The 24,888-nt window shown below is 40.1% G+C and overlaps 2 protein-coding genes across 11 annotated transcripts in view; both read right to left on the bottom strand.

Annotated features, from left to right (window-relative positions):
* Positions 1-294: 294 nt before the first annotated feature.
* CACYBP (calcyclin binding protein) lies at positions 295-11,415 on the bottom strand. Of its 2 annotated transcripts, none has more exons than XM_061381730.1 (6): positions 10,925-11,415; positions 6,638-6,857; positions 3,996-4,092; positions 3,666-3,765; positions 2,308-2,405; positions 295-860 (listed from the first exon to the last, which is right to left on the bottom strand). In XM_061381730.1, the coding sequence occupies exons 1-6, from the start codon at positions 10,943-10,945 to the stop codon at positions 704-706; spliced, it is 693 nt and encodes a 230-aa protein (XP_061237714.1). In that variant the 5' UTR covers positions 10,946-11,415; the 3' UTR covers positions 295-703. The 2 variants fall into 2 exon arrangements, with proteins under 2 accessions (XP_061237714.1, XP_061237713.1); XM_061381729.1 differs by lacking the exon at positions 10,925-11,415 and adding an exon at positions 9,456-9,597.
* Positions 11,416-18,553: 7,138 nt separating this feature from the next.
* RABGAP1L (RAB GTPase activating protein 1 like) overlaps positions 18,554-24,888 on the bottom strand; it is a 741,235-nt gene continuing 734,900 nt past the window's right edge. For all 9 annotated transcript variants that reach the window (XM_061381704.1, XM_061381706.1, XM_061381713.1 and 6 more), the window contains one exon: positions 18,554-23,958. In XM_061381704.1, coding sequence (XP_061237688.1) covers positions 23,806-23,958 — 153 coding nt within the window. In that variant the 3' untranslated portion in view covers positions 18,554-23,805. The remainder of the gene's footprint in view (positions 23,959-24,888) is intronic.

The raw sequence follows: 24,888 nt of genomic DNA, 5'->3' as shown, positions 1-24,888 counted from the left end.
AACTTTTTTGAGCATAAAATACATGGATGTGCACATTTATTATTGCTCTAGGGTTACTGTTTTTATAAGCCATCTATCTGATCCATAGCAAAAATCCTTATTAGTACCATACAAATGTGTTTGTCTGTTATGTTTAGATTTAGTTCTAATTTATTCATAAATATATTTAAGCCTAGAGAAAAATATTTGTGATTAGATTAGGCCATTGTGATACATGCTATGTGAATTACTTAAGCTGTGGGAGTAAAGCAATCAACCTCTGTAACAACCTTAAAACACAGGTACAAATTTGCATTTCATGTAAAAATTCAGGCTTTATTTTTATTCTTACACTGGCGGGAGCTGATGTTAGGAACTGAAAGGCAAGCATGAACTTTGTTTTCTACCTCTGAGCTGAACAATACACACGATGCGGCATTTTCATTAGGCAAGATTCACTTTTTTACATTTCACACCAGAATACAACGTTACTCTTCTTGAATAAAATGGCCTGGTTACTAAAGAAACCATCCATGGAGGAAGTGTTTAATAAGCGTATTTTATTTAAATAAATCCTCCAGCAGGAAATGGAGAATTCACTGCCTTTACTTAGAAGAAGGCTGTGTAAATAGTTATATGTCAGATTTATTTGTGCAGCTCAGCAACATTTCCTTATTGGAAACATCATTTTTCGACATCTCAGTTCCCAAAAGACTTTAAAGTCTCAGAAGTCTGTATCTCCTTTGGCTTGCTTCTCTCTTGATTCCACCCAGGCTTTATTAATGGTTCGCTTCATATCATCATCTCCATCTTCATAAATTTTCTTTAGAACATTCATTAATCCCTCGCTAGGATCTGTTTCAGTGTCATAGGAGGGCTTTCTATTAAAAAAAATACACAATAAATAATGAAGGAATATATATATATAACATTTTATACCTTATGATTACTAAGTACAGAGAGACTAATTAGGCTGTAGGAAGTACACGTGTTAAGAGCCAGACAGTATCCTAAAAGAAAGAATCAAAACATGCATGAATTTATCTAAGACAATATACACCCACAGCTAGCTCATCAAAGAATGTCATCAAAAACGGTAAGGGGTTGTTATCTTGGGACCCTGGCATTTCCTGGAGTTTTAGCAGAAAAGGTAAGTAAATAATCATTTACCTTTCTGAACTGTTTTAATGTTTTAAAACCATGTTTCCTCATGTATTATAAAAATTTCATTGAGAAAAATAAACATACATTATAACACATAGACACATACTGAAGCACATATATATTTTAATTAGAAAAGCCTTCCTCTTAAGACTGAAATACAAGAGTCTTGGGCTTGGTGGTATAAAAGCACCCTTCTAGTTTAATCAGTGTGCAAACTGGGCCTGTTAACTTTTCCACTCACCTCATTAAGTGCCAGATTCTTGGGATATAGTAACAGTAAGACAGGTTCCTATATTCAGGTGACCCATTCTAGATTTAAAAGCAATTCCACAGATAATGCCTAACCTTAGCCAACCACAACCCAAATGCCCAGTGGCTATGGGAAGGGGGAATAAGAGATGTTAATGGCTAATTGACACAATGTAGTACATTACCACTGCAGGAGAACAGAGGAATGTTTGACCTAGAATGGAAGCAGCTCTGAATAAAAATGTTTTTCAGAATAGCCATTACTCAGTAAGATAAAAATATTCTCTCTTTCACTCTGTACCAGTGATGGTGGTGGTGGTTTAGTCGCTCAGTCGTGTCTAACTTGCGACCCCATGGACTGTAGCCCACCAGGCTCCTTTGTCCATGGAATTTTCCAAGCAAGCATACTGGAGTGGATTGCCATTTCCTTCTCCAGGGGATCTTCCCGACCCAGGAATCGAACCCAGGTCTCCTGCATTGCAGGCAGATTCTTTACCGACTGAGCTATGAGGGAAGCCCACCAGTGACAGTGAAATTCTAATTATGTAGCAGAAACTTGTGGAACTCAAAAACTGTATATGGGTATCTGGGCTACTCTGTAGCTACTGAAATGCAGTCTCCCAGGAACGAGCAGTTACCTGTATAGAAGCACCACAGCCTGGGGTTAAGAACTGACAAAAACAATCAACCACAAGTACAAAGACCTCCTTAAGAAGCAACCTGCTAGACACATGCCCCCTTCTGGTGCCCTCTGACAAGCTGGAAGCAAGACATGGGCTGGTCAGAGGACATAAGGTAAGTGATCAAATTATAGACTATAATACAAATACAATACAAAATTACAGACTACTATCAATGAAAATCTATAATCCCAGTAAAAAATACATTATAATCCTCAAATGAGAACAGACTCACTCCTTCTCTTTGCATTCTTTTTCAACCTGAGTCAGGTAGTCCCACCGCGTGTTTTCTGCTTTCTTTCTACATAAGATCAGAACTGTATCTGTCTTGACCTAGGAAAAAAGTAGAAAACAGGTACAACTTAGAACACATGGTGATAAGCATGAATATTTAGAATATAATTATTTATTCAATTACTTGAGTTACTGTTATGTACAGGACCTGTTTAGGTATTAGTAATAGTTTTATAAATAGGCTGGAGTCTGAAGACTTATGGAGAAATGAAATCATATACAAGTAAAACTGGAATACCTTCAAATACTAGGTGCTATCAAAAGAGGGTATTAATGGGACTGGGGGAGATTAAAGAGGATATTAATGGGGACTAGGGAAGGAACTTCACTCGGAAAGCCTTTCTGAGGTGAAATTTGAGCTGTGGCCCAAGATCCAGCAAAAGAGGGCCTTCCAGGCAGTTGACATGGCAAGGAGAAAGGCTGCAAGAAGGGATGATTTTGGTTATTTGAAAGTAAGGAGGAATGCTGGATTTTGACGACTGAAGGACAGAGTAATATGGTAAGAGCAGTCAGAGTCATGCAGAAAACCATGTCAGGCAGTATTGGTTAAGGAGTTTGGAAGGTGAATATGCAAAAAGAGCAAGAACACATAACCCTTTCAACAAACATTCATATGACTCTAGGAGTTCTTTGAGTACTACCTTCAGCTATGCCATTAGTGGACAAAGAAAGGAGCAGGGAGTCATAAGCTAATCATTGAACTATGTTCTAAAGTTACCTTTCAGCTGCTTCATTAACTATGTAAACACAGCAGAATGGCGCGTCTATATACCAGAGGCATTAAACTTTATTTAAATTAGGTAGAGATTATATGAATCAGTGAAAAATATTTTCAAAGACACTTTATTTCAATTTTGTGAAACAGATTTTATTCCCATTGTACAAATGAGAAAACTGAGGTACAAAGTGATGAAGTGAGCTGCCAAAGGTCACAGCAAGTGATAAACCTGGCATTAAAACCCAAGTCTCATTCTAACTATTTTCTGTTTGTTCAATACCCTCCTGATTCTAATGCAGTATTCTTATAATCTACTTTTCTAGAGCAGGAGCTGGCAAACTTTTTCTGTAAAGAGCTACTAGATAAGTTTAACATTTCAGGCTTTGTGGGCCACACGGTACACTGTAGCTACTTAAACTTGCCATTGTAGCACAAAAGCAGCCACAGACAACACGTACACAGGTGAGCATGGTATGTCCAAATAAAACTTTATTTAAAAAACAAGCAGCAGGATAAGTTAATTCCAGTTCATCTTCATTTCATAAGATTTCACAGTATTATGACCAAAAACGTAAACTTACCTTTTTTGAACTGCCTTCCACAGAGATGGGTTTCAAGAGATTGTTCACAATCATGGAGTAACTCTTCCCATTTAGGTTCTTTACCAAAAGATCAAATGACCTACAACACAATAGTAAGTACATTATCCTTCTAGTTCTATAAAAGGTGATAATCAGTTCCTGTGGGAAAAAAGCCACAGTTCTATTTTAGGATGTGCATTTGGCCATCTCAGAGCAGAAGACTCAACTTTTAAAGCGGATGTAAAGGATAATTAATACTCAAGCAGAATTTTAGAAACTGCAAAGGAAAGGACCCATTATAAAGCAATCTTCTCCACTGTGAGAACTCACCTCTCTGTGAAATTCACCTGCACACTCTCAGCAGGCACTTGATGAACTCCAGGTAAGGTAATGTAGATTTTCACAAACTTATCTGACTGGTCCCATCCTGGTAACAATAACAATAGAAAACAACAGAAGTAAAGCCTGATACTATCTCTAGAACAGCAAATGCATATAGTTCATAAAAAAAATTCAGTTAATTATCTAATTCCATAATCATACCCACTTCTCTAAGCAGTTCAACAAATGCAATCCTAGCTTCCTCAATCCCTTTCCCTGATAAAGCAGAATATAAATTTAGAGTCAAATTCATCCAAATACACCAAATTTGACTAACAACATCTAATAAATGTTACTTCAGTATATATTATCAAACTATTTAGTCTCTAACCTAGAGGGTTTACAGAAAACACACAAACATATAAAAAGCATATTACATAACAAAATATATTTTTATTTATTTATTGTATACTATATATATGACATTTTCTTACCTGGTCCAGTATAATAGAAATGTAGTGTTAAAAAAAAAAACAAATGTGCTAGAGGGTTCTGGAGAATTTAATTTAGTTTGTTCCCATTCATTCAACCCATCCTCCCCACCGATAAGTTTCTCCCTAAACACAAACCTAGATTCCTAGTTAAGGTGCCATAGCCCTACCACCTTCAGGCCAGTTTTCTATAGTCAAAGAAATACTTAGCATATTTCCTACAGTACTGCAGCACATCACTTAAACACAGCACTTAAAACTGCTTTTTGCTATGACAATACTCTAAACACATGATGACCTTCATATCTCTCTTTATGTCCTTTGCTCATACAATTCTCTTTTCTTCACAAGTGCTGAACGCACCTTTTAAACTGAGATGTTTCTTCTAATTCTCCCTGACTCTTACCTTCCAGCAGTTATTTTATCAGCTATAGTCTCATAATACTTTATAAAGCTTTATTCGGTTAAGCAAGTATTTATTAAGTACTTACTATGTGTTAGATATTGAGAGTACAAAGAAAAAAAGATTATCCCTGCCTTCATGAGAGCTCATTACTCAGACTTCAAGCTGTACTGCTTCCAAAATAAAAGTCTACAGTCAACTGAGGAAAAATGGTATTATGACACTGTTATGGTACCAGGTGTGTATGTCCCAACCACACCATGAGCAGGGACTGGGTCTTGCTCACTGTTTTGTATTCACAAGTCCAAGTACAATACAAGATATTAGATGCTCTGAAATGTTTTTTGAATTTAACTGGATTCCCTTCCTCAGTTAATATGGGTGGTGGTTTGGCAAAGTGAAATAGGAACAGGAAGACAAAAAGCTGTCCATATATATATGAAACTAGCTCTCATCAAAAAACCTACAAACAACAAATGCTGGAGAAGGTATGGAGCAAAGGGAACCCTCCTCCACTGTTGGTGGGAATGTAAATTGGTGTAGTCGCAGCGGAGAGCAGTCTGGAGGTTCCTTAAGAAAGTAAAGACAGAATTACTGTACGATCCAGCAGTCTCGCTTCTGGGCACATACTCAGAGAAAACCATAATTCAAAAGACACATGCGTCCCAATGTTCACTGATGCACTATTTATAACAGCTAGGACAGGGAAGGAACCTAGATGTCCATCTAGAGGAATGAATAAAGAAGATGTGGTACATACATACAATGCAATATTACTCAGCATAAAAACGAATGAAACTGTACCATTTGCAGAGATGTGAATGGACCTAGAGATTGTCTTAGAGTGAAGTGAGTCAGAAAGAGAAAAACGGTATAGGTGAACTTATCTGCAAAGTAAAAATAAGACACACACACAGAGAACACACACAGATACCAAGGGGGAATGGGGCGGTGGTGGTGGGCTGGACTGGACTTACATATATACACTACTGTGTATAAAACAGGTGTAAGAACTGACTACATGGTACAGGGAACTCGACTCAGTGCTCTGTGGTGACCTAAATGGGAAGGAAATCCAAAACGGGGGACGTAAGTATACCCATAGCCGATTCACTTTGTTGTACAACAGAAACTAATACAACGTTGTAAAGCAACTATACTCCAGTAAAAAAGATATATATGAAAATTCAGCAAATCCAAAAAAAAAGTGTATATACACATACACACAAAAAAATTTAAATACATAGCAAGCTAACATATATCAATGTATCACTATTACCAGTGAGTTGGAAATACTGAATGCTTACAATTTGTGGTAAAATAAACAAGTATTGATTAATGCTTTTCCACTTTAGTTTAAAAATGTTAATTGTACATGTGTTTTTTTGGGACATGCATTATATCCCTTATAAAATATTGTATTCTAAACAGTATTACGGTTATTACTAGAGTATCTCTGAATAGTAGAATTACTATTATTTTCTCCTTCATGTTTTTTTTTCTATTATCCAAATTTTTTTTGATAAACATATATAGATACAAAGCTGAGTCCACATATACTGAATATATTTCAGAATAGGTTCCTTTTTAATCTCTTAAAAACCATCTTATTAAATAAGAGCTGACGGGTCCTCTATTTCGAATGACCAAAAACACTCACTCAGAACTTTTCAAAAATGATTTTGTTAGTCACTACTGAAGAACAGGCCTCCTCAGAGGCAGAAAGAGCTGGATGTGATGTGAGGGACAAGTCATACCATAATTACTGATTTTCACTGTATATCCTGTTGTAATAGGAGCAACCACAGCAGCTGGCTTCTCATTTTCTGTAAGTTCTGCTTTCCTCTGTGATTTCTGCTGCATCTTATTCTTCATTTCTGTCTCAATCTTGGATTTTTCAGCTGTCAGGGCATCACGTACTCTTTTCCTAGTGGCTTTTTCCAACAGCACCTTCACCTCTTCTAGATCTTTCTGGAGCTGTGTTAAAATAAAAGATAAATTAGATACGATAAAAAAGATAGTCTGATATTGTGCATATTGATCATTTCAACTTACTGAACTAAGAGCTAAGAATAAGAGGGTCACTTAAATTGTCTAGGATTGGTAGGAACTAGGAGTCTTTCCTCCAGCCTACTGAATTGTAAATAACTCAAGGTCCCTTTCTTTTAAAAAGGAAAACTTGGAATTAACAATAGGTAATCAAGCCAGATTTTTCCAGTTTGGTAGACTGTTTGCTATCTGCCTTTGTTTTAAAAATTGTATTTACAAGATACGTTTGTGATTTATAAGTATTTCCTGATAAGATGAATAAATTCAACAAAAAGGGATTCATGGATTTCACTGTAACATGCAATCCTGTCATCAGATACTAGGAATTTTTAAAATATTAAAATAAATGAGTACATGATAAGCATGGTGAAATGACACAGCTACTCGACTGAGGTAATCCTCTACGTTCCATCAATGATTGGTCCTCAATGATCTTCCCACCTCAAATAGTATAAATAAAAAAGCTTTCTATTTTAAGACAAAAAATAAAAAAAGACATATTTCTTCTAATAAGTTGTCTGATTCTAAAGCTCCTGGTTAATTTTACCATCAGAAGTCTGGGACTGGGTTGCACAGTAGGGGGAAAACCTGGGCAAACAATCCACCACACTCCTGATCACTGCGAATGCCACCTGTTCCTTCTTCTCACGCCAACACATGGCCGATTTCTATTTCTTTCTAGAGAGAGACCAAGACACTATTAAAAAATTAATGGGCTTAAAAACTTTTTCCCACTTATCTTCTGACCTACTGCAAACACATGAGATCTTTATAAACAAGGGATTCATTTTTGTTAAAATGACTTTACATTCTCACTTGATACTAGCAATTTGACAGGAAGACTGACATTATAGCCAGAGATCATGTAAGGTTCAATATAAAAATATTTAAATGCTTGGTAACTTGGTATAATACCCAAAGAACAGCTTTAAAGTGTTTATGAGTCTTAGAAAATGCAAAGACTTTCTGCATTTTCCGTATAGATGCCTTTTACCCCAGGTCTTTTATCTCATTTCACTCAGATGCGCTTGTCTCACCTATCTGTAACTGCGAACTTGGTATAAAAAGTCCAACTGTGCCCAGTCTCCTGTACAAATTCTATCACCGCCTCCCAAAATTCATGTTACTAAGACAAAAATTGCAAGCTCATCTTTTAAGCATAGTACCAAGTTCCTTTTAGTTCAAATCAATCTTTTCTGTTATCATGGTTTTAAAAATTCACATCATAATAAAAAGATGACAAAAAAATTAAAATGCACAATGAGTATATTCTGTTTTCAGAGTAAGGACTTAACAAATGAAAATGTATAGTCTAAACAAGAGGTTTTACTTCTTGACTGAAATAGAAATCCTTTTTCTAGGAGAAAAAGAAACAGACAATTATGCAAGAGATCCCTAAGCCCTCTCTACAGCCAAACTCTATAGTACTACAAAAATAAGATATCCACTCAAAGTCTGAAGCAACTTACAGCAAGCCTGTTTAAGGTAATTCCTCAGTTCTCTGTTATTTGCAGAGATATGACCAGTAAAATTGATCCCTTGGGACTTTTCCTGTACACATACCTTAGATACAGCATTTTAATTTGTCTAGGTATTCATTTGTTTTCCTTATGCAAAATCACATCTCCCTTTTATCCCTATTCATAAACATACTTTTTTTTATTTCCAAATTCTTCACTAGGAAGCATTAAAACCAAAGTGCCTTGAAACAGGCAAAGGATTTGTAGACATTTCTCCAAAGATATACAAATGGCCACCAAGCGCAGGAAAGGATGCTTAACATCATTAAGCAAACATATTAAATCTACCTCACATCCACTAGGATGACTAACAACAAAATCCAGCAAACAACAAGTGTTGTTGAGGACGTGCAGAAATTGAAACCTCCACACACTGTTTGTGGCAATGTAAAATGATGCACTTCGGAAAGGAGTTCAGCAGTTTCTAAGTTACCATACGACCCTACAATTCCACTCCCAGATATATACCTAGAGATTTGAAAACCATATATCCACATATAAAGGTGTACACAAGTATTCAGGGCAACACTGTTCTAGGGGCCCGAAGAGTGAAAATCATCCAAGTGTCTATCAACTTATGAATAAAGAAAATGTGGTATATCCAAACAAAAGAATACTATTCAGCCATATAAAGAAACACATGCTTCACCAAGGAATGAACTTGAAAACATTATGCTAAGTAAAAGAAGCCAAAAAGCAAAACGGTCATATATTGTAACATTCCACTTTTATGAAATGCTCAGAACAGGCAAATCCATAGAGACACAACTAGACTGGTGGGGCTGGCGGGAGGAGTAATGGGAAGTCTCTGCTTAATGGCTGCTTGACAGATTTCTCTGAGAGTTGAAAAATTATACAGTGCTGATGACAGCACAACACTGAAAATACTAAAAAGCACTGCACTGTACACTCGAAAATGGTTAAAACCTGTGACTTTCATCTCAAACAAAACCAAAAATCCAAACTGTCCCTAAATTGTATACACTGCAATTAGAAAGCTCCCTACTTTGAAGATAACTAGTACAGAACTATCCATATGTAGGACTGTAAAGCCACTTCTTTATGGACTATAAAGAAGGCTGAGCACTGAGGAACTGTTGCTTTCCAATGGTGGTGTTGGAGAAGAAAATCTTCACAGTCCCCTGCACTGCAAGATCAGTCAATCCTAAAGAAAATCAATCCTGAACATTCATTGGAACGACTGAAGCTGAAGCTCCAATACTTTGGCCAACCTGATGTGAAGACTGACTCATTGGAAAAGACCCTGATGCTGGGAAAGACTGAGGGTAAAAAAGGGGACAACAGAAGACGAGATCGTTGGATGGCATCACTGACTCGATGGATATGAGTCTGAGCAAGCTCCAGGAGCTGGTGAGGGACAGGGGAGCCTGGCATGCTGCAGTCCATGGGGTCGCGAAGAGTCGGACAGGACTGAGCGACTGAAACACAAAAAAGCCATTTCAGAGACTCTTTCCTCAGGGCACATGGTACCATCAGGCCTATATTTAACACATAACAAACTTGTGGCAAGTTATCTAGAATAACACACACATGCGCGTTTTCTTCATTTAAAGCAAATTTTCAGATTCACGAAAGTCAATTGTGAGATTTCCCCGTCTTGCTCATATTAACCATTAGATTTCCAAAGAACAAATCTAGTCAGTGGATACTCAACACTTTACTGTGAATAACAGTATTGACATCTTAAGTCAGAAAAAGACCAAATCAAGTTTATGATTCCCGTTCTGCAACTGCGCAGTCTCCAAAAATGCTGCCTTTGTTCAGTTTACAGGGCTTAAAAGAGAAAAAGCTATTTACCACTACTAAGTTACAACTAACTTTTCAATTTATTTATTTTTGAGAACGCCTATAGCAGATTGCTGTTTTCAACATTTAGAACTCTTGGTCTTTACGACTCTATGAAATGGATACTACTGTGGCCCACAGAAGCACCATAACTTGTCCAAAGTCCGTGCAGAGAAAACATGACTAAGAGATTTAAGTGCTAGGACCGAGAATCTCCCATTTCCAACCGCCCTCTACCATAGAACAACAGTTTTTGCAATCAGCTGTAATTTAAAGAAGCTTCACGTCCTCAGGCTAGTGTTAACCCGAGCGGAGGAGCCTGAGGATAACGTGAAGGTGACCAGCCCTCAGGTCCACCACCGCACCTACCTGCCACCTGGAACCACATCTCCCGCTCACCCACACCGAGCCGTGGAGGCGTCGGAAAGCAACTTTCCGGGGGGAAGCGGAGGCCCCGAGGCCCGCAACGGCCGGGTCGGCACCGAGGCCGCTGCAGTTGGGCGGATGCGAGGCTAGGCGGCAAGGGCGGGAATCCGAGGACGCAGGCTGGCGGCCCGACTGGCAGGTGCCGCCAGCGGCCGAAGGGCAGCTCGGCACGGGAAACGGGCGGGAGACGGAGCGGAAAGCTCCAGCAAGGCCGAGCGAGGAAGATGGGGCCGAACTCCTTACCTCTTCCAAAGCTGAAGACATGATCGGGCTGCGTCAGGCAAGGCCCGGGCTGCAGCGGCGTAGGACGGAGAACGTGAAACGCGGCACCGAGCGCTCTCACCGCGAGCGCAGACAACACCGGCACGAGTAGCGGCGGACACAGCCGGCGAGCACACCTGACCCTGCGCGAGATCTCGGCCCGCCTCCCGCACGCGGCGCCTCTGGAACCTTCGCGAGTCCTTCGCCACCGCCCAGCCAGCCTCAAACACCGCCTACCGGCCTCGGCTCCTCCTCGCCTCTCCTGGCCCCGCCCCAGCCATCTCGTCTCTTAGCAACACTCAACTCTCGCGATCAAACCGGCAGTTCGAGAAGAGTAACACCTCCACCTCCCAGCCCGGGAACTCTACGGAGTATACTTTGACCCCGTTTGTCCCGCCCGCGCAGTCGCAGCTCGGAACTGCTGCCTTCCGTACGGTAATAACCATAACCCAACCCCGGAAATCTGCGGGGTCCAAACCGGAAGTTGACAGAGTCGGTTGTTTCCGTGCGCTCTAGGTTCCGGGGCCATCGAGGCGGCCATCTTGTGTAAGACTAATTTGTGAACTTCTACGAGGCCAGGAAAAAAAGGGGGAGAAAAGGAAACCTATTTATATTAATGTGAGAGGGAACGAGAACGTTAACTGCAGAGTCCTGAAGGGAATAGTTTTAGTTTTCACTACGTTCTGGCGCTCTGGAGACGGCACGACTTAGTGTGTACAACGTGGTTACGTCATCACGGACCGCGAGAGGAGGTGGAGTTGCATTGGCCACGTGACCGGACCCGTTAGCGCAGCGGGGCAAGTAATACAGCTGCACCTGGAGACGTCACGATTTAGCGTGTACGACGTGGTGACGTCACTACGGACCAGGAGAGGAGGAGGGGTTGCACGTGACCCGGACCCGCGTCGCGGCTCGGGTAGTAAGCGTAGTAATATATGGTTATCTCCGTGGGCCCAGGGGTTGCGGCCCGGCGACCCACTCCAGTATTCTTGCCTGTAAAACCCCGTGCACAGAGGAGCTTGACGGGCTGTAATAGTTCATGGGGTTGCAAAGAGTCGGACGTGACTGAGCGACTCTTTTTTGCCCCCTTCCCTCCGTACACCGTGGAAGCACTTCCCGTGGAGTCCTCACCGACCATTCTGCGAATCTCTAGTTGTCACCCAGGTTTGGAGTCGGTTTAAGTGAGCCTGTAGACCATAGATATCGACTTAGCGACTGAACAACATCGACCTTAGAAAATATGAGCCAAGCTTTCCTGGGGATGCGTTCTGCTCCTGTTCTAGCTCCCGTTATCTGGCTTCCTAAGACCCTTAAGAAACCCTCTTTTCAGATTATTATAGCTCTTGGCAGCCCGTCGAAAACATAAACAATAACCCCTGAGAAGTCAAATAGCCCGCATTCGGCTTTATAATGTCGTCCGAGGTAGAGTTTAGAATCTGCAAGTCAAAGGAGGAAAAGGAGTATAAAAAGCAGGCGGACCATTATGGTCAAGAATGTGAAGGGCAGTACAAAAACAAATGACAGGTATGCACAACGTGCACGAATTTCCAACCTGATGTTAAAGGAAAAGACGCCAGGAGGAAGTCCTATCGTTTGGTTCCCTTTAAACGAAGTCTAAAACTGCGAGACATTAAAAATCGGACTAGTCTTTCCTTAAGCAGGAGAGACAATGACAGAAAGGAACCACGAGGGGGCTTTTGCGGTTCAAACAGTATTTTGTTTTCTTGCTGTGGATGCTGGTTACAGATGTGTTCACTTTGTAGAAATTTCACTGAACTGTAATTTGCGTTTTCTTTTGTATGTTCTAGTGATCTGTAGCCCGCCAGGCTCCCCTGACCGTGGAATTCTCCACGCGAGAATACTGGAGTAGATTGCTATTCCCTTCTCCGGGGATCTTCCCGGCCCAGGGATGGAACCCCAGAATCTCCTGCATTGCAGGCAGATTCTTTACTGTTTGATCCACTAGGGAAGCGATATAGTTAACTAAAAGGTATATTTAAGTAGGTCCAGGAGGGAATTTTCCCTGGATGATAGAAACACTGATACATGCCATTGTCAGAATTCATAGAACTAACTCCTAAGATCTGTGGGTTTGTTGGGGTTTTTTTTGTTTTGTTTTTTTGTTTTTGTTTTTTTAGTTATATCTCAAGTTTTTTTGTTTTGTTTTGTTTTAATGCGTCTAGGGAATTCCCTAATGCCCAATAGTTAGGACTTGTCTTTAACTGCTGGACCTGGGTTCAATCCCTGATCGGGCAACTAAGATCCCACAAGCCCTGCAGCACAGCCAAAACAAAAAAGTCTAACTGGAAACCTGGAATTCTTTAGGTACTTAATTAAATAGGAATAAATATCCCATTTCACTGTGTGAGAAATTGACCTAACCCAATGATTTGTAAATTTGCTCGATTATGCAGCTGGGGCAAATTCTCCCACCAGATAGCCTAAGGTCACAGTTTTAAATACCACCAGTTACCAGTGACTCAGACATCACTGCTCAGTTCCACCACTCCTCTGAGCTCCAGGCTCTGCCTCTGCTTGGATGTCTGATAAGCACGTCAAATTCAGCTTGTCTGAAAAACAAAACAACCGAAAAACAACAACATACCTCCGGATTTCTCATCCTCACACCCCAGATCAGCTTTTCCAGTTATTCTCCAGCTCTGTGAATGGTCACCTCATTCTCTTTGTGGCTCAGGCCAAGGAGTCATACTTGAGCTTTCAATTTCAGTCCTACACCCCATGCTCTGCCAAGTCTTGGTGGCTTTATCTTCGAAGTATGTTGAAAATAAAACCACTTCTCACGACGTCCACTGCTACCACCCAAGGCCAAGGCGTGAGTACTTTGTCTGGACTGTTAGCCACTTAGCTGGTTTCTCTGCTTCCCCACTGTGCCTTTACAGTTAGTTTTCCAGAGTAGCCAAGGTAATCTTTTCAAACGAATAAAGTCCACACTCCTTACACAACCTAGACTGTTCTGCATGACCTTAAATCTCACTGTTTAGTTCCTTTATCCAGGGGAACTCATCTCTCACCAGCTCCCCTCTCCCTGATTAAAAACACTGGCATTTTTGTCACTCCTGAATCCACTGAGTTTGTTCTCACTTCCAGGTCTGTGCTCTGCGCTTGCTTTCAGTCTGGAATGGTTTTCCTCCAGATCATCACAGAGCTTTTTCTCTCTTCCTTTTCTGCCAGCACATAAAACACCTCAGAATTTCCCATTTTTAAGAGTCAACAGAAATTCAGTGCTGCTTCTCTCCAGTTGTATAATTGCCCTTCATGTATCATGTAGAAGCAAACTGCCTCCTCGCATCGCTGCCATCAGGAGTAATTGGGTACAGTTCAGTTCAGTCGCTCAGTCGTGTCCGACTCTTTGCGACCCCATGAATCACAGCACGCCAGGCCTCCATCCATCACCAACTCCCGGAGTTCACCCAGACTCAAGTCCATCGAGTCAGTGATGCCATCCAGCCATCTCATTCTCTGTCATCCCCTTCTCCTCCTGCCCCCAATCCCTCCCAGCATCACAGTCTTTTCCAATGAGTCAGTTCTTCGCATGAGGTGGCCAAAGTACTGGAGTTTCAGCTTCAGCATCATTCCTTCCAAAGAAATCCCAGGGCTGATCTCCTTCAGAATGGACTGGTTGGATCTCCTTGAAGTCCAGGGGACTCGCAAGAGTCTTCTCCAACACCACAGTTCAAAAGCATCAATTCTTCGGTGTTCAGCCTTCTTTACAGTCCAACTCTCACATCCATATATGACCACTGGAAAAAAACCATAGCCTTGACTAGACGGACCTTTGTTGGCAAAGTAATATCTCTGCTTTTGAATATGCTATCTAGGTTGGTCATAACTTTCCTTCCAAGGAGTAAGCATCTTTTAATTTCATGGCTGCAGTCACCATCTGCAGTGATTTTGGAGCCCAGAAAAATAAAGTCTGACACTGTTTCCACTGTTTCCCCATCTATTTCCCATGAAGTGATGGGACCAGATGCCATGATCTTCGTTTTCTGAATGTTGAGCTTTAAGCCAACTTTTTCACTCTCCACTTTCACTTTCATCAAGAGGCTTTTTAGTTCCTCTTCACTTTCTGCCATAAGGGTGGTGTCATCTGCATATCTGAGGTTATTGATATTTCTCCTGGCAATCTTGATTCCAGCTTGTGTTTCTTCCAGTCCAGCGTTTCTCATGATGTAATCTGCATATAAGTTAAATAAGCAGGGTGACAATATACAGCCTTGACGTACTCCTTTTCCTATTTGGAACCAGTCTGTTGTTCCATGTCCAGTTCTAACTGTTGCTTCCTGACCTGCATACAGATTTCTCAAGAGGCAGATCAGGTGGTCTGGTATTCCCATCTCTTTCAGAATTTTCCACAGTTTATTGTGATCCACACAGTCAAAGGCTTTGGCATAGTCAATAAAGCAGAAATAGATGCTTTTCTGGAACTCTCTTGCTTTTTCCATGGTCCACCGGATGTTGGCAATTTGATCTCTGGTTCCTCTGCCTTTTCTAAAACCAGCTTGAACATCAGGAAGTTCACGGTTCACATACTGCTGAAGCCTAGCTTGGAGAATTTTGAGCATTACTTTAGTAGCGTGTGAGATGAGTGCAACTGAGAGGCAGTTTGAGCATTCTTTGGCATTGCCTTTCTTCGGGATTGGAATGAAAACTGACTTTTTCCAGTCCTGTAGCCACTGCTGAGTTTTCCAAACTTGCTGTCATATTAAGTGCAGCACTTTCACAGCATCATCTTTCAGGATTTGAAATAGCTCAACTGGAATTCCATCACCTCCACTAGCTTTGTTCGTAGTGATGCTTTCTAAGGCCCACTTGACTTCACATTCCAGGATGTCCGGCTCTAGGTCAATGATCGCACCATGGTGATTATCTGGGTCGTGAAGATCTTTTTTGTACAGTTCTTCTGTATATTCTTGCCACCTCTTCTTGTATCTTCTGCTTCTGTTAGGTCCATACCATTTCTGTCCTTTATCGAGCCCATCTTTGCATGAAATGTTCCCTTGGTATCTCTGATTTTCTTGAAAAGATCTCTAGTCTTTCCCATTGTTGTTTCCCTCTATTTCTTTGCATTAATTGCTGAAGAAGGCTTTCTTATCTCTTCTTGCAATTCTTTGGAACTCTGCATTCATATGCTTATATCTTTCCTTTTCTCCTTTGCTTTTTGCTTCTCTTCTTTTCACAGCTATTTGTAAGGCCTCCCCAGCCATTTTGCCTTTTTGCATTTCTTTTCCATGGGGATGGTCTTGATCCCTGTCTCCTGTACAATGTCTCGAACCTCATTCCATAGTTCATCAGGCACTCTATCTATCAGATCTAGGCCCTTAAATCTTATTTCTCACTTCCACTGTATAATCATAAGGGATTTGGTTTAGGTCATACCTGAATGGTACTGCTGCTGCTGCTGCTAAGTCGCTTCAGTTGTGTCTGACTCTGTGCGACCCCATAGATGGCAGCCCACCAGGCTCCCCCATCCCTGGGATTCTCTAGGCAAGAACACTGGAGTGGGTTGCCATTTCCTTCTCCAATGCATGAAAGTGAAAAGTGAAAGTGAAGTCGCTCAGTCATGTCCGACTCTTAGCGACCCCATGGACTGCAGCCTACCAGGCTCCTCCATCCATGGGATTTTCCAGGCAAGAGTACTGGAGTGGGGTGCCATTGAGATCCCAAATCAAGGGGAAGAAAGTGAACGTTGTGTCCTGAGATAAAGCCAGACTATCATCAATGACACACACATCAGGGTCACGGTGTCCAGTTCTAGTCCCTCAAATAAATGAAACTTGGGAACCTGAGCCTTTCCTCTAAAATCAGACTCCCTAAAATCAAACACTTTGTATCTGATTTTTGCTATGCTGATGTCTAAAAATATGGATAGTATGAGAACCATGAACAAACTAATTATAGACTCTATGTTTGGAAATTGTGTAGTTTCTTTCTATAAATTCTTGTAGTTTCTATCTGGCAAGCTTGTTCTTCTAAAGCCTGAACTTCCTCACAAACTTTCTTTGCAAGTAAACTTTCAAAAGCGTTGATTCTGGACTTCCCTAGTGGCACAGCAGTTAGGACTCTGCCTTCCAATGCGGGGGGTGCAGGTTCAGTCCCTGGTAAGGGGGAATAAGATCCCAGGCCTCACAGCCAAAAATCAAAACATAAAACAAAAGCAGTTTTGTAACAGATTCAATAAAGACTTTAAAAATGGTCCACATCAAAAAAAATCTTAAAAGATTTTGCTGAGTGTCCCTTTGACAGCGCTCCAAAGTTTTGTTAAAAGCATTAATTTCAAAAAGGTGAAATTGATTCTCATGCAAGTAAAAAATGAATATTAACAAATATTTTATACAACTCATTGCATAAAGCAGTGAGGGAACCAGAGCCTTGTTAAAGCTGCCAAAAAGTGCATTTGCAGCGCTAAGTATTTATAGACAATTTAACAATGGAATATTAGTGTAGGGTTGCAAAGTTAGACACAACTTACTTACTGTCCTACAGAGTAGTAAAACTATATCTAACTTTTGGAGTCATCTATTCCACTGGAAAGAAAATGGGATTTGTGTCCCTCCTGGACAAAACCTACAGGTTAACAGGTAACTTCTAGGACCTTTAATCAATAATGAACAGCGAGTTCCACTTACTTTTCATGACAGGACCATTCATGACCTTGTAACTGCCAAGTTCAGTAGATCTTTTCTAGATAATTTGACAGTTTTACGTTTTATGTAAAATTTCTCTTTGTTTTCATTGCTACATGGGCCAAACAAAAGATGTCTGTAGTCTGGGTTCAGGACACAAACTAATTTTACAATCTCTGATTAATATTTTTTTAATACATGCTGAATTCTAAGAGGAGCTGACTAATCTGGCTTTCATTTGGCTCTAGGAACACCCAAAACAAAATGCAAATTAGAACCCAGTGCAAATCACAATTCTCTGTACCCTGCCTCCACTTCAGGAGAGCCTATGGAGTTTTAAGAGTTCTGCATGAATTACGTGATGTCACCCACTGGGTTGTACTCTGAAAGACGAGCAGCAGCCACCTAATCCAATAGTAGCCAATCAGATTGTTGCAAGATTTTGAATTGGGACACTGAGATGCCAGCCCATCTCTGCCGGTCACTTGAAGACAGGGCATATAAACTTGGAGATTACACACTTTGAAGCAGGGGGTGCCTCTTTTCAGAGACAGCAGCAGCAGTAGCACCAAAGCATCACCTGTCAAGCAGAAGAGTGATTATGAGAACAATTGCTCACATTCCTAATGGCATTCCAGCCCCTGGTCCCTGTGCCTCTTCAGGCCCAACACTTTGGCCTTTGGTATTATGAGGTAAATATACTTTCCCCCTTTTAATTAACTACCTTATTATTATTAGGCTAGCTTGAGAGAGTTTCTTACTTGCAACCAAGGAATCTCTATAGAGAGGCATACAGGGCACTTGGCTGTGCCTGCTGTACAGGATATCATTTTGCAGGGCAAACTCCTATTTATTTCTCCTTGCTACAGTGACTAGAGTCTAGTATCAGATAAGAAGCTTTTCACCAACACCAGGTTCAGATGATTCAGAATAAAGTCAACTAGAAAAAAAATCAAAAAGACATAGATTGATTTTAGAACAAATGTTTATTACTGCTTAATGGGGCCAAAGGGGCAACACAAAGCATTGAGAACATCACTGGCTCACAAAAACAGTCACCTTGCTACCTTCTCGGTTGCATTTGTTTATTTCACAAGGCTTCATTCACACATGAAAACAAGATATTAATCCAATTCAAGTTCATAACAATTATAAAAGTAAACATTTGTTGGGACAATGTACAATAAATTGCACTTTTCTTAACAAGCATTACATTTACATTTATAGAGTGTACTATACATAATACATGGAATAATGGAAACATCTAATTGGTCAGTGTTGATAGAGGAGAGAGGCTGCTCACCAATTTCTTTCGTAGTCAATTAGCACTGTTTGAGCTAATCAACTCTTTTATTCTGGAACCTGTTTACATTGGAGAAGCCATGGGCAAAATCATAGAATTTGTAAAAACAGATAACATAGAATTTCTACTACCTCCTCAGCAAGGGAAAGGTAGGAGTTGAAAGAAATGAAGTGAGGCTGACTGAGAAACTTTCTTTCTTATTTGAACTAAGGATGCATACATTATGCAGAATACCAAAAATAGAGAAACTGATGCAAAGGCTATTATGATCTTGGATTCTGGGACCAATTCCAGACTTTATTCTTGTGCTTTCATGACACCAGAGTCTTGATGAATTTATGTCCTTATCATTCAGTTCCCTATATTTTATTCCATATATAAGATATAGTTATTAAAAGTTACATTTCAACAGAAGAGATTTTACATGTTAATTTATTGCCAATGAAAAAGGAAAGTAACTTAAAATGTTCATTTTCTACTCAATGATTCTTTTTTTTTAAAGTTTCCAGAATACCACTAACAAAACACCAGGGGTGGAGGCAGGGAGAGTGGGACACGTTGATGAAGATGTTTTTATAGCAGGGAGCAAACACACTTGTAGATAAGCTCGACATGTAGTCTTTTCGATGGAAGCTAAGACAGGAATGTCTGACAGCTGCCTATAGTTGCTAAGCTACTCACGAATATCCACTTTTCTCCTTACAACTCAAGATGATCATCTCCTATCGAGGTGCAGCCCACATGCAAGTTTTCATGTTGGTAGCTCTTGAAAGATAAGAAAATCCCTAAGGGCTCTGCCTGTGTTACATGGAAGCCACGACGAGACAGGAAGATGTTCTGGAGCAGTTCCAGTTCAGTGTGACCATCAGCATGGCAACTAGAGGGCAAGAGTTTTGTATCTGGTGGTAGGAAACACAGGCCACTGAGCTGGGTCTGGCCTTCTGTATCTGATCACCGTGTGCATATTCAGTTGGATGGTACCAGGGTATACCAAAGAGGCAGGGATAAGCCATATAAAGTTATACCAATCACTAATCACACACACACACAAATCTCACAGCATTCAAATCAAACAATAGTTCATGCTCTCGTTTACCTATACTTGAACAAGAGAAGAATTTTTTTTTTAAGAGTAAGTTATACAACAGAATCATCTTACTCAGTATTAAAAGTGTTCTGTGCCAGAAAGATAAAACATTTCACTTTTTAAAAGCTTCTTTTTCCCTAATACGATCATGAAATTGGACAACCACCTTACCAGAATAATTAGTAGACTGATCTCAACTAAAGAAAAAGAAAACTCAATCCCTTACATTAGTTACATATGTGATTCTTATCCTCAGAAATGAATCAGTTTCTTTAAGGATCTTTCATCTCTTGTGCCCTAAATTGTGTATTCTCTTGTTTCTCTCACTTCAGCTAGGAAATGAAGCCACTCGTTATCAACTGGAAAGTATTTTAGGAAAATGGAGTAAGGGTTTGAGAAACATAAATATTAATACATAGTATAAGAGGATGAAAGTTTTGAAAACAATGAAACCAGATAAATAGTATTAAATATCCCAAAATCAGTACAAAGATTACTTTTCTACTTTATTATGGAAATTTAAGAAAGCCAATGAAAAACAAACCACGAACTTAATAGTTGGGAGAGGGAAAGAGAATTATTGGTTGCATGGAAGGATAGGCCATAGGCCTACGTGACATTCCTATTAGTGTTTCTGATAGGCACTCATACACAGTAATGGAGAATTTCTTTGCATTAAATTATATGTAACTAAATATAACCAAATTGTGCCATGGCTCAGGATGTGGGAAGCTAGAAAACATATGCACTGCAAAATTCAACTTGGTTTCTTTCAGCTCTAAGGAATGTGTTAAAGATTCTCAAGATATAAAAGCTAATGAGTGAATTATCAAATTGAACTTCATTCTCTGATATTGAAGAATTTAATGAAAGGAGAACTCTTCACTTTTCAGAATGCTGCAAATGTTGGATTTTTGGAGGAATGTTTTATACAATGTATCCAAGGAAAAGATGAAAAACACTAAAATATTTGAAGTTTTCCTGGATATTTGAGCTGGTCAACCTCTTTCTAAAACCAAAAGAAGAGTATGAATTCTCAAATATACTTCAAGTTAAGATAAATTAAAACTGCTACTACTGCTAAGTCATGTCAGTCGTGTCTGACTCTGTGCGACCCCAGAGACGGCAGCCCACCAGGCTCCCCCATCCCTAGGATTCTCCAGGCAAGCACACTGGAGTGGGTTGCCATTTCCTTCTCCAATGCATGAGAGTGAAAAGTGAAAGTGAAGTCGCTCAGTCGTGCAGTCATGTCCAACCCTCAGCGACCCCATGGACTGCAGCCTACCAGGCTCCTCCGTCCATGGGATCCTTCAGGCAAGAGTACTGGAGTGGGGTGCCATTGCCTTCTCCGAAATTAAAACTAGCAGATACTTAATGCTGGAATGCATGAGTTTTTAAACAATATATGGTGAAAGGCATGTGGTCTGGGATAGTGCTATTGTAACATTGTATGAATAATATATACCAACTTTTGCATTTTCTTTCTTTCTGTATTTGCTATTGCTACTCACCCAAAGGCATTGTAGTGAGAGACAGTTTAGACTATGATACTAATACACACACCCAAGTATGATGTGGAACTGGAGGAGGAAAAAAAATCTATAGATGGCCATTATAATCTGTTAAAATGCAACCGATTAAATGTTTACAATGTTTGTACCTGGTGATTTTGTTTAAAGAAACAAATGTTAGGGAGTATAAAGCTGAGCCAGGTCTGCAGGTAAGAAGTGAGCCTGGAGCTAGTTCTCTCTCAACTACCATTTAAGGAAAATTATGCAATTTAGGCATTCAGTGAAATGTAAAAAGAGCTCTGTACAGTAGAATTATGAGATTCACAAAACACAAAAGAACATCCTTAATTTAGCTAGCCATCTGATAAGGCAACTTGTACAAGGCTTCTTGGGATCAAAGCATAAAGTACCAGGAAAGCTAACAAATTTTACTAAATGATTTACAAAAACAAGTACCAAGATGCAATTTTCTAGCCATTATATTTTACAAAAAAATATTAACTTTTCTAAACCACCATAAATGGAATGTTAAAGTCAACACAGATACTCAGAATGCTGAGTTATTTTCCTTTGGGGTGAAAGGAAAACTATGATGAAAGATGTCAGGACAAAAAAAAAAAAAAGGGAATTCTGTAAGGAAAGTATTATTTGATGAGTGTAATGAAGGACAGCAAACAACCACATCAATTTTATAGGCTATAGATGACAGAAGAACACTTACCGATGAGGGGAACTTCACTTTTTAGAGCTTAATGATTATTTTAGAGGAGAGGATCCACCGTGAGCAACCTGTAGTGCATGCTCCTGGACTTGAGATGGCTCTTACATGATTTTTACTTCCAAGAGTGTGTCACTTTTAACTGAAACATATGGCGCAGAAGAGAGTCACTCTGCCACTACAGGGTTTAAGATCCTCTGCAAAGAATATGTTCGACAGTGAAGCCAAGGATGAGCATCAATAAATGTTACTGTACACAGACGACAGTAGTTTGGTTGACGTAAAAGGACCGAAGGCCTCCAAAACAGCTTAAAAAATGGGAAAATTGGTTTTTCCCTTACCAAAGGATTTCCTGCAAAGACTATTTATAAAGACATGTTAAATATAATTGAAAAAAAATATTTCCATCAACTTTTACACAATAGCTTTGCCTTTCCATGAGATAAGTATTTCTATAAAGGTTTTATATGCAGTCAAAAATGTTACAAATGCATTTGCATCTCTTCATCTAGGGGTACCAAGGGCACATTTTTAGGAAGCTACAGAACTCAGAAAAAGGGGCCTAGTATTAAATTAAGGTGATATGAAGCTGACCTCTATTTCCCATTTCATGACTTTAACAAAGTTACAGTATATTAGTGTTTCCTTCGCAAAGTATATGTCAACATTAAACGAATACTCTGTCCCTGGTTCTACATTCCATTCTAAGCACAGTAACTGTTCCTGGGCCTTTCAGGCTTCTCTGGTAAAGGTCTCCTAAAGATGAAACTCGTAATATCCACTTCTGACTTCACATTTGCCAGAAGGCACAACTGTATGCCTGTTTAGGAACTCGCGATTCTCCTGTGGGATTCTGAAAAGGACCTGTTAGAAGACCAGGACCAAAGTGATTTATTTTATCCTGCATTTATAAAAACTCAGTTCTTTTTTATCTAGTGTGTGTTCTCAATAGCCTATCTTATTCCATGGTTCTTGGCACTTAATTTCCAGATGTACCCCACAGAAAATAAAAATAAACTAATTCTCTTTGGGAACTGTCCAACCCCAGATCTGTTCTTTCCTTCGGATAGGATTATCGCTGTCCAGGGAATCACTTTCAGGAGGAAACCTGACAGTGGTCGTGGCTGGCCCCACAGTGTGCTTTATCTGAAGAAGTCCTGGAAAGTTATGAGGTTTAGGTTTCAATCTTTTTTTTTTTTTTTGCTGTGACAAATATCTTCCTATCAATTCAACCTTGGAATAAAAGACATCTCCATTTTCATGTAAGATAAAAATAATTATGAATAATTCTAAATAAAAAGCATTTAGCTCTGAATTACTTGTTTCCAACCAGATATCAGGCATATAAAATAATGTGTAATACTACTATGATGGATCGGAACACGGCCTTCCATGAAGCACGAACACAGGTATTCAACATAAATCAGGTTAGTTTAAATAACATCCCTTTGAAAAGTGTCATACGAGAAAGATTGAGAGCTACTGAAAGATCCTGGCTTGCTTTCTGGCCTCCCTCCCTTCCTTTCAAAGGGACACCAGGACTCTTCCTGGGTTTCCGTCGCTTTGATCGTTGTGCTCCTGTGTTCGGGTGAGGCTGGAACTATGTGCTGTCCTTGGGGGGCTGGGTGGCCTGTGGCGGCTGCAGCGGCTGCGTGCCCGTGGCCGTTTTGATAGAGTTCAGGGTTTTGCTAAACCAAGAGTTTTTTGCAGCTTGGATTTCATTCATAAGGGCTCCTCTCTGATGTTCAAGTTCCTAATTAAAGAAAGAAAGTCATCTGAGTTATATAAATGTTTTCTCTCTGCCAAAATTAAAATCAGAGTGCAGCTTTTTGGAATCCACATAGCCGTAGTTTTCTTCCTACACACCCAGGTGAGATTTAGTTGGCTTCTGAATGCAGGAAAAAAAAATGTAGAGCTAAAAGAGTTACCACTAAAACCCAGAATCTGTGCTTTCTCTGATCAGTGACAGGAAACCTCATTTTACCCTTTCCTCCCCCTTGCAATTTAGGTCGAATTTAGGCTGCAACCTGAGAGAAGATGTTTAAAACCACAGGTAAACATAAGCATATGGATGGAAAGAAGTTTTACTGATAGTGTAAGCATGAATGAGTTCTGGGTCCCAACACACAGCCTGTGGCCCTGAGAATGTACAAGGTCTGGTGCAGAAAGTTCAGGATCATTAGTGTAGTGCAGTGGATGCCATGGCAGGACGCAGTGAGGGTGAAGATCACTGATGGAAGGAAATGGGAACAGTCCATCAGAAGCCAGGACTGTTTTCCTAATTCTGATATCCTCCAAAGTGGAATGAGATTATGGGGAAAGGGACTTGGCAAAATCAGGTAAAGATGAAAAGGGACTCCAAAGAAAAGAATAGCTGTTGGCCAACGTTCAACTGTTAGGGCAACGATAGCAGGAGGGGTTTGGCTTTTCATCTCTAAGCATCAGCTAAGTGACCAAGTTCAATGAGAAAGGACCATGGCAAAAAAAATCTCAGGGAAAACTAAAAAGGCATATGCTTAAGTTCCCATAAGATGTGTGTGTGTGTGACATTTAATTATTAAAAATTTAAAATTATGTGTTTATTTTTGTTTAGTTGCTCAGTTGTGTCCGACTCTGCAACACGACTCTTTGCAACCCCACAGACGGCAGCATGCCAGGCTTCCCTTTCCTTCACTATCTCCTA

The sequence above is a fragment of the Bos javanicus genome, chromosome 16, assembly GCF_032452875.1.
Source record: "Bos javanicus breed banteng chromosome 16, ARS-OSU_banteng_1.0, whole genome shotgun sequence".
Lineage (NCBI taxonomy): Eukaryota > Metazoa > Chordata > Mammalia > Artiodactyla > Bovidae > Bos > Bos javanicus.
The sequence above is the reverse complement of the archived record's forward strand: the minus strand, read 5'-3'. Positions and strand labels throughout refer to the sequence as shown.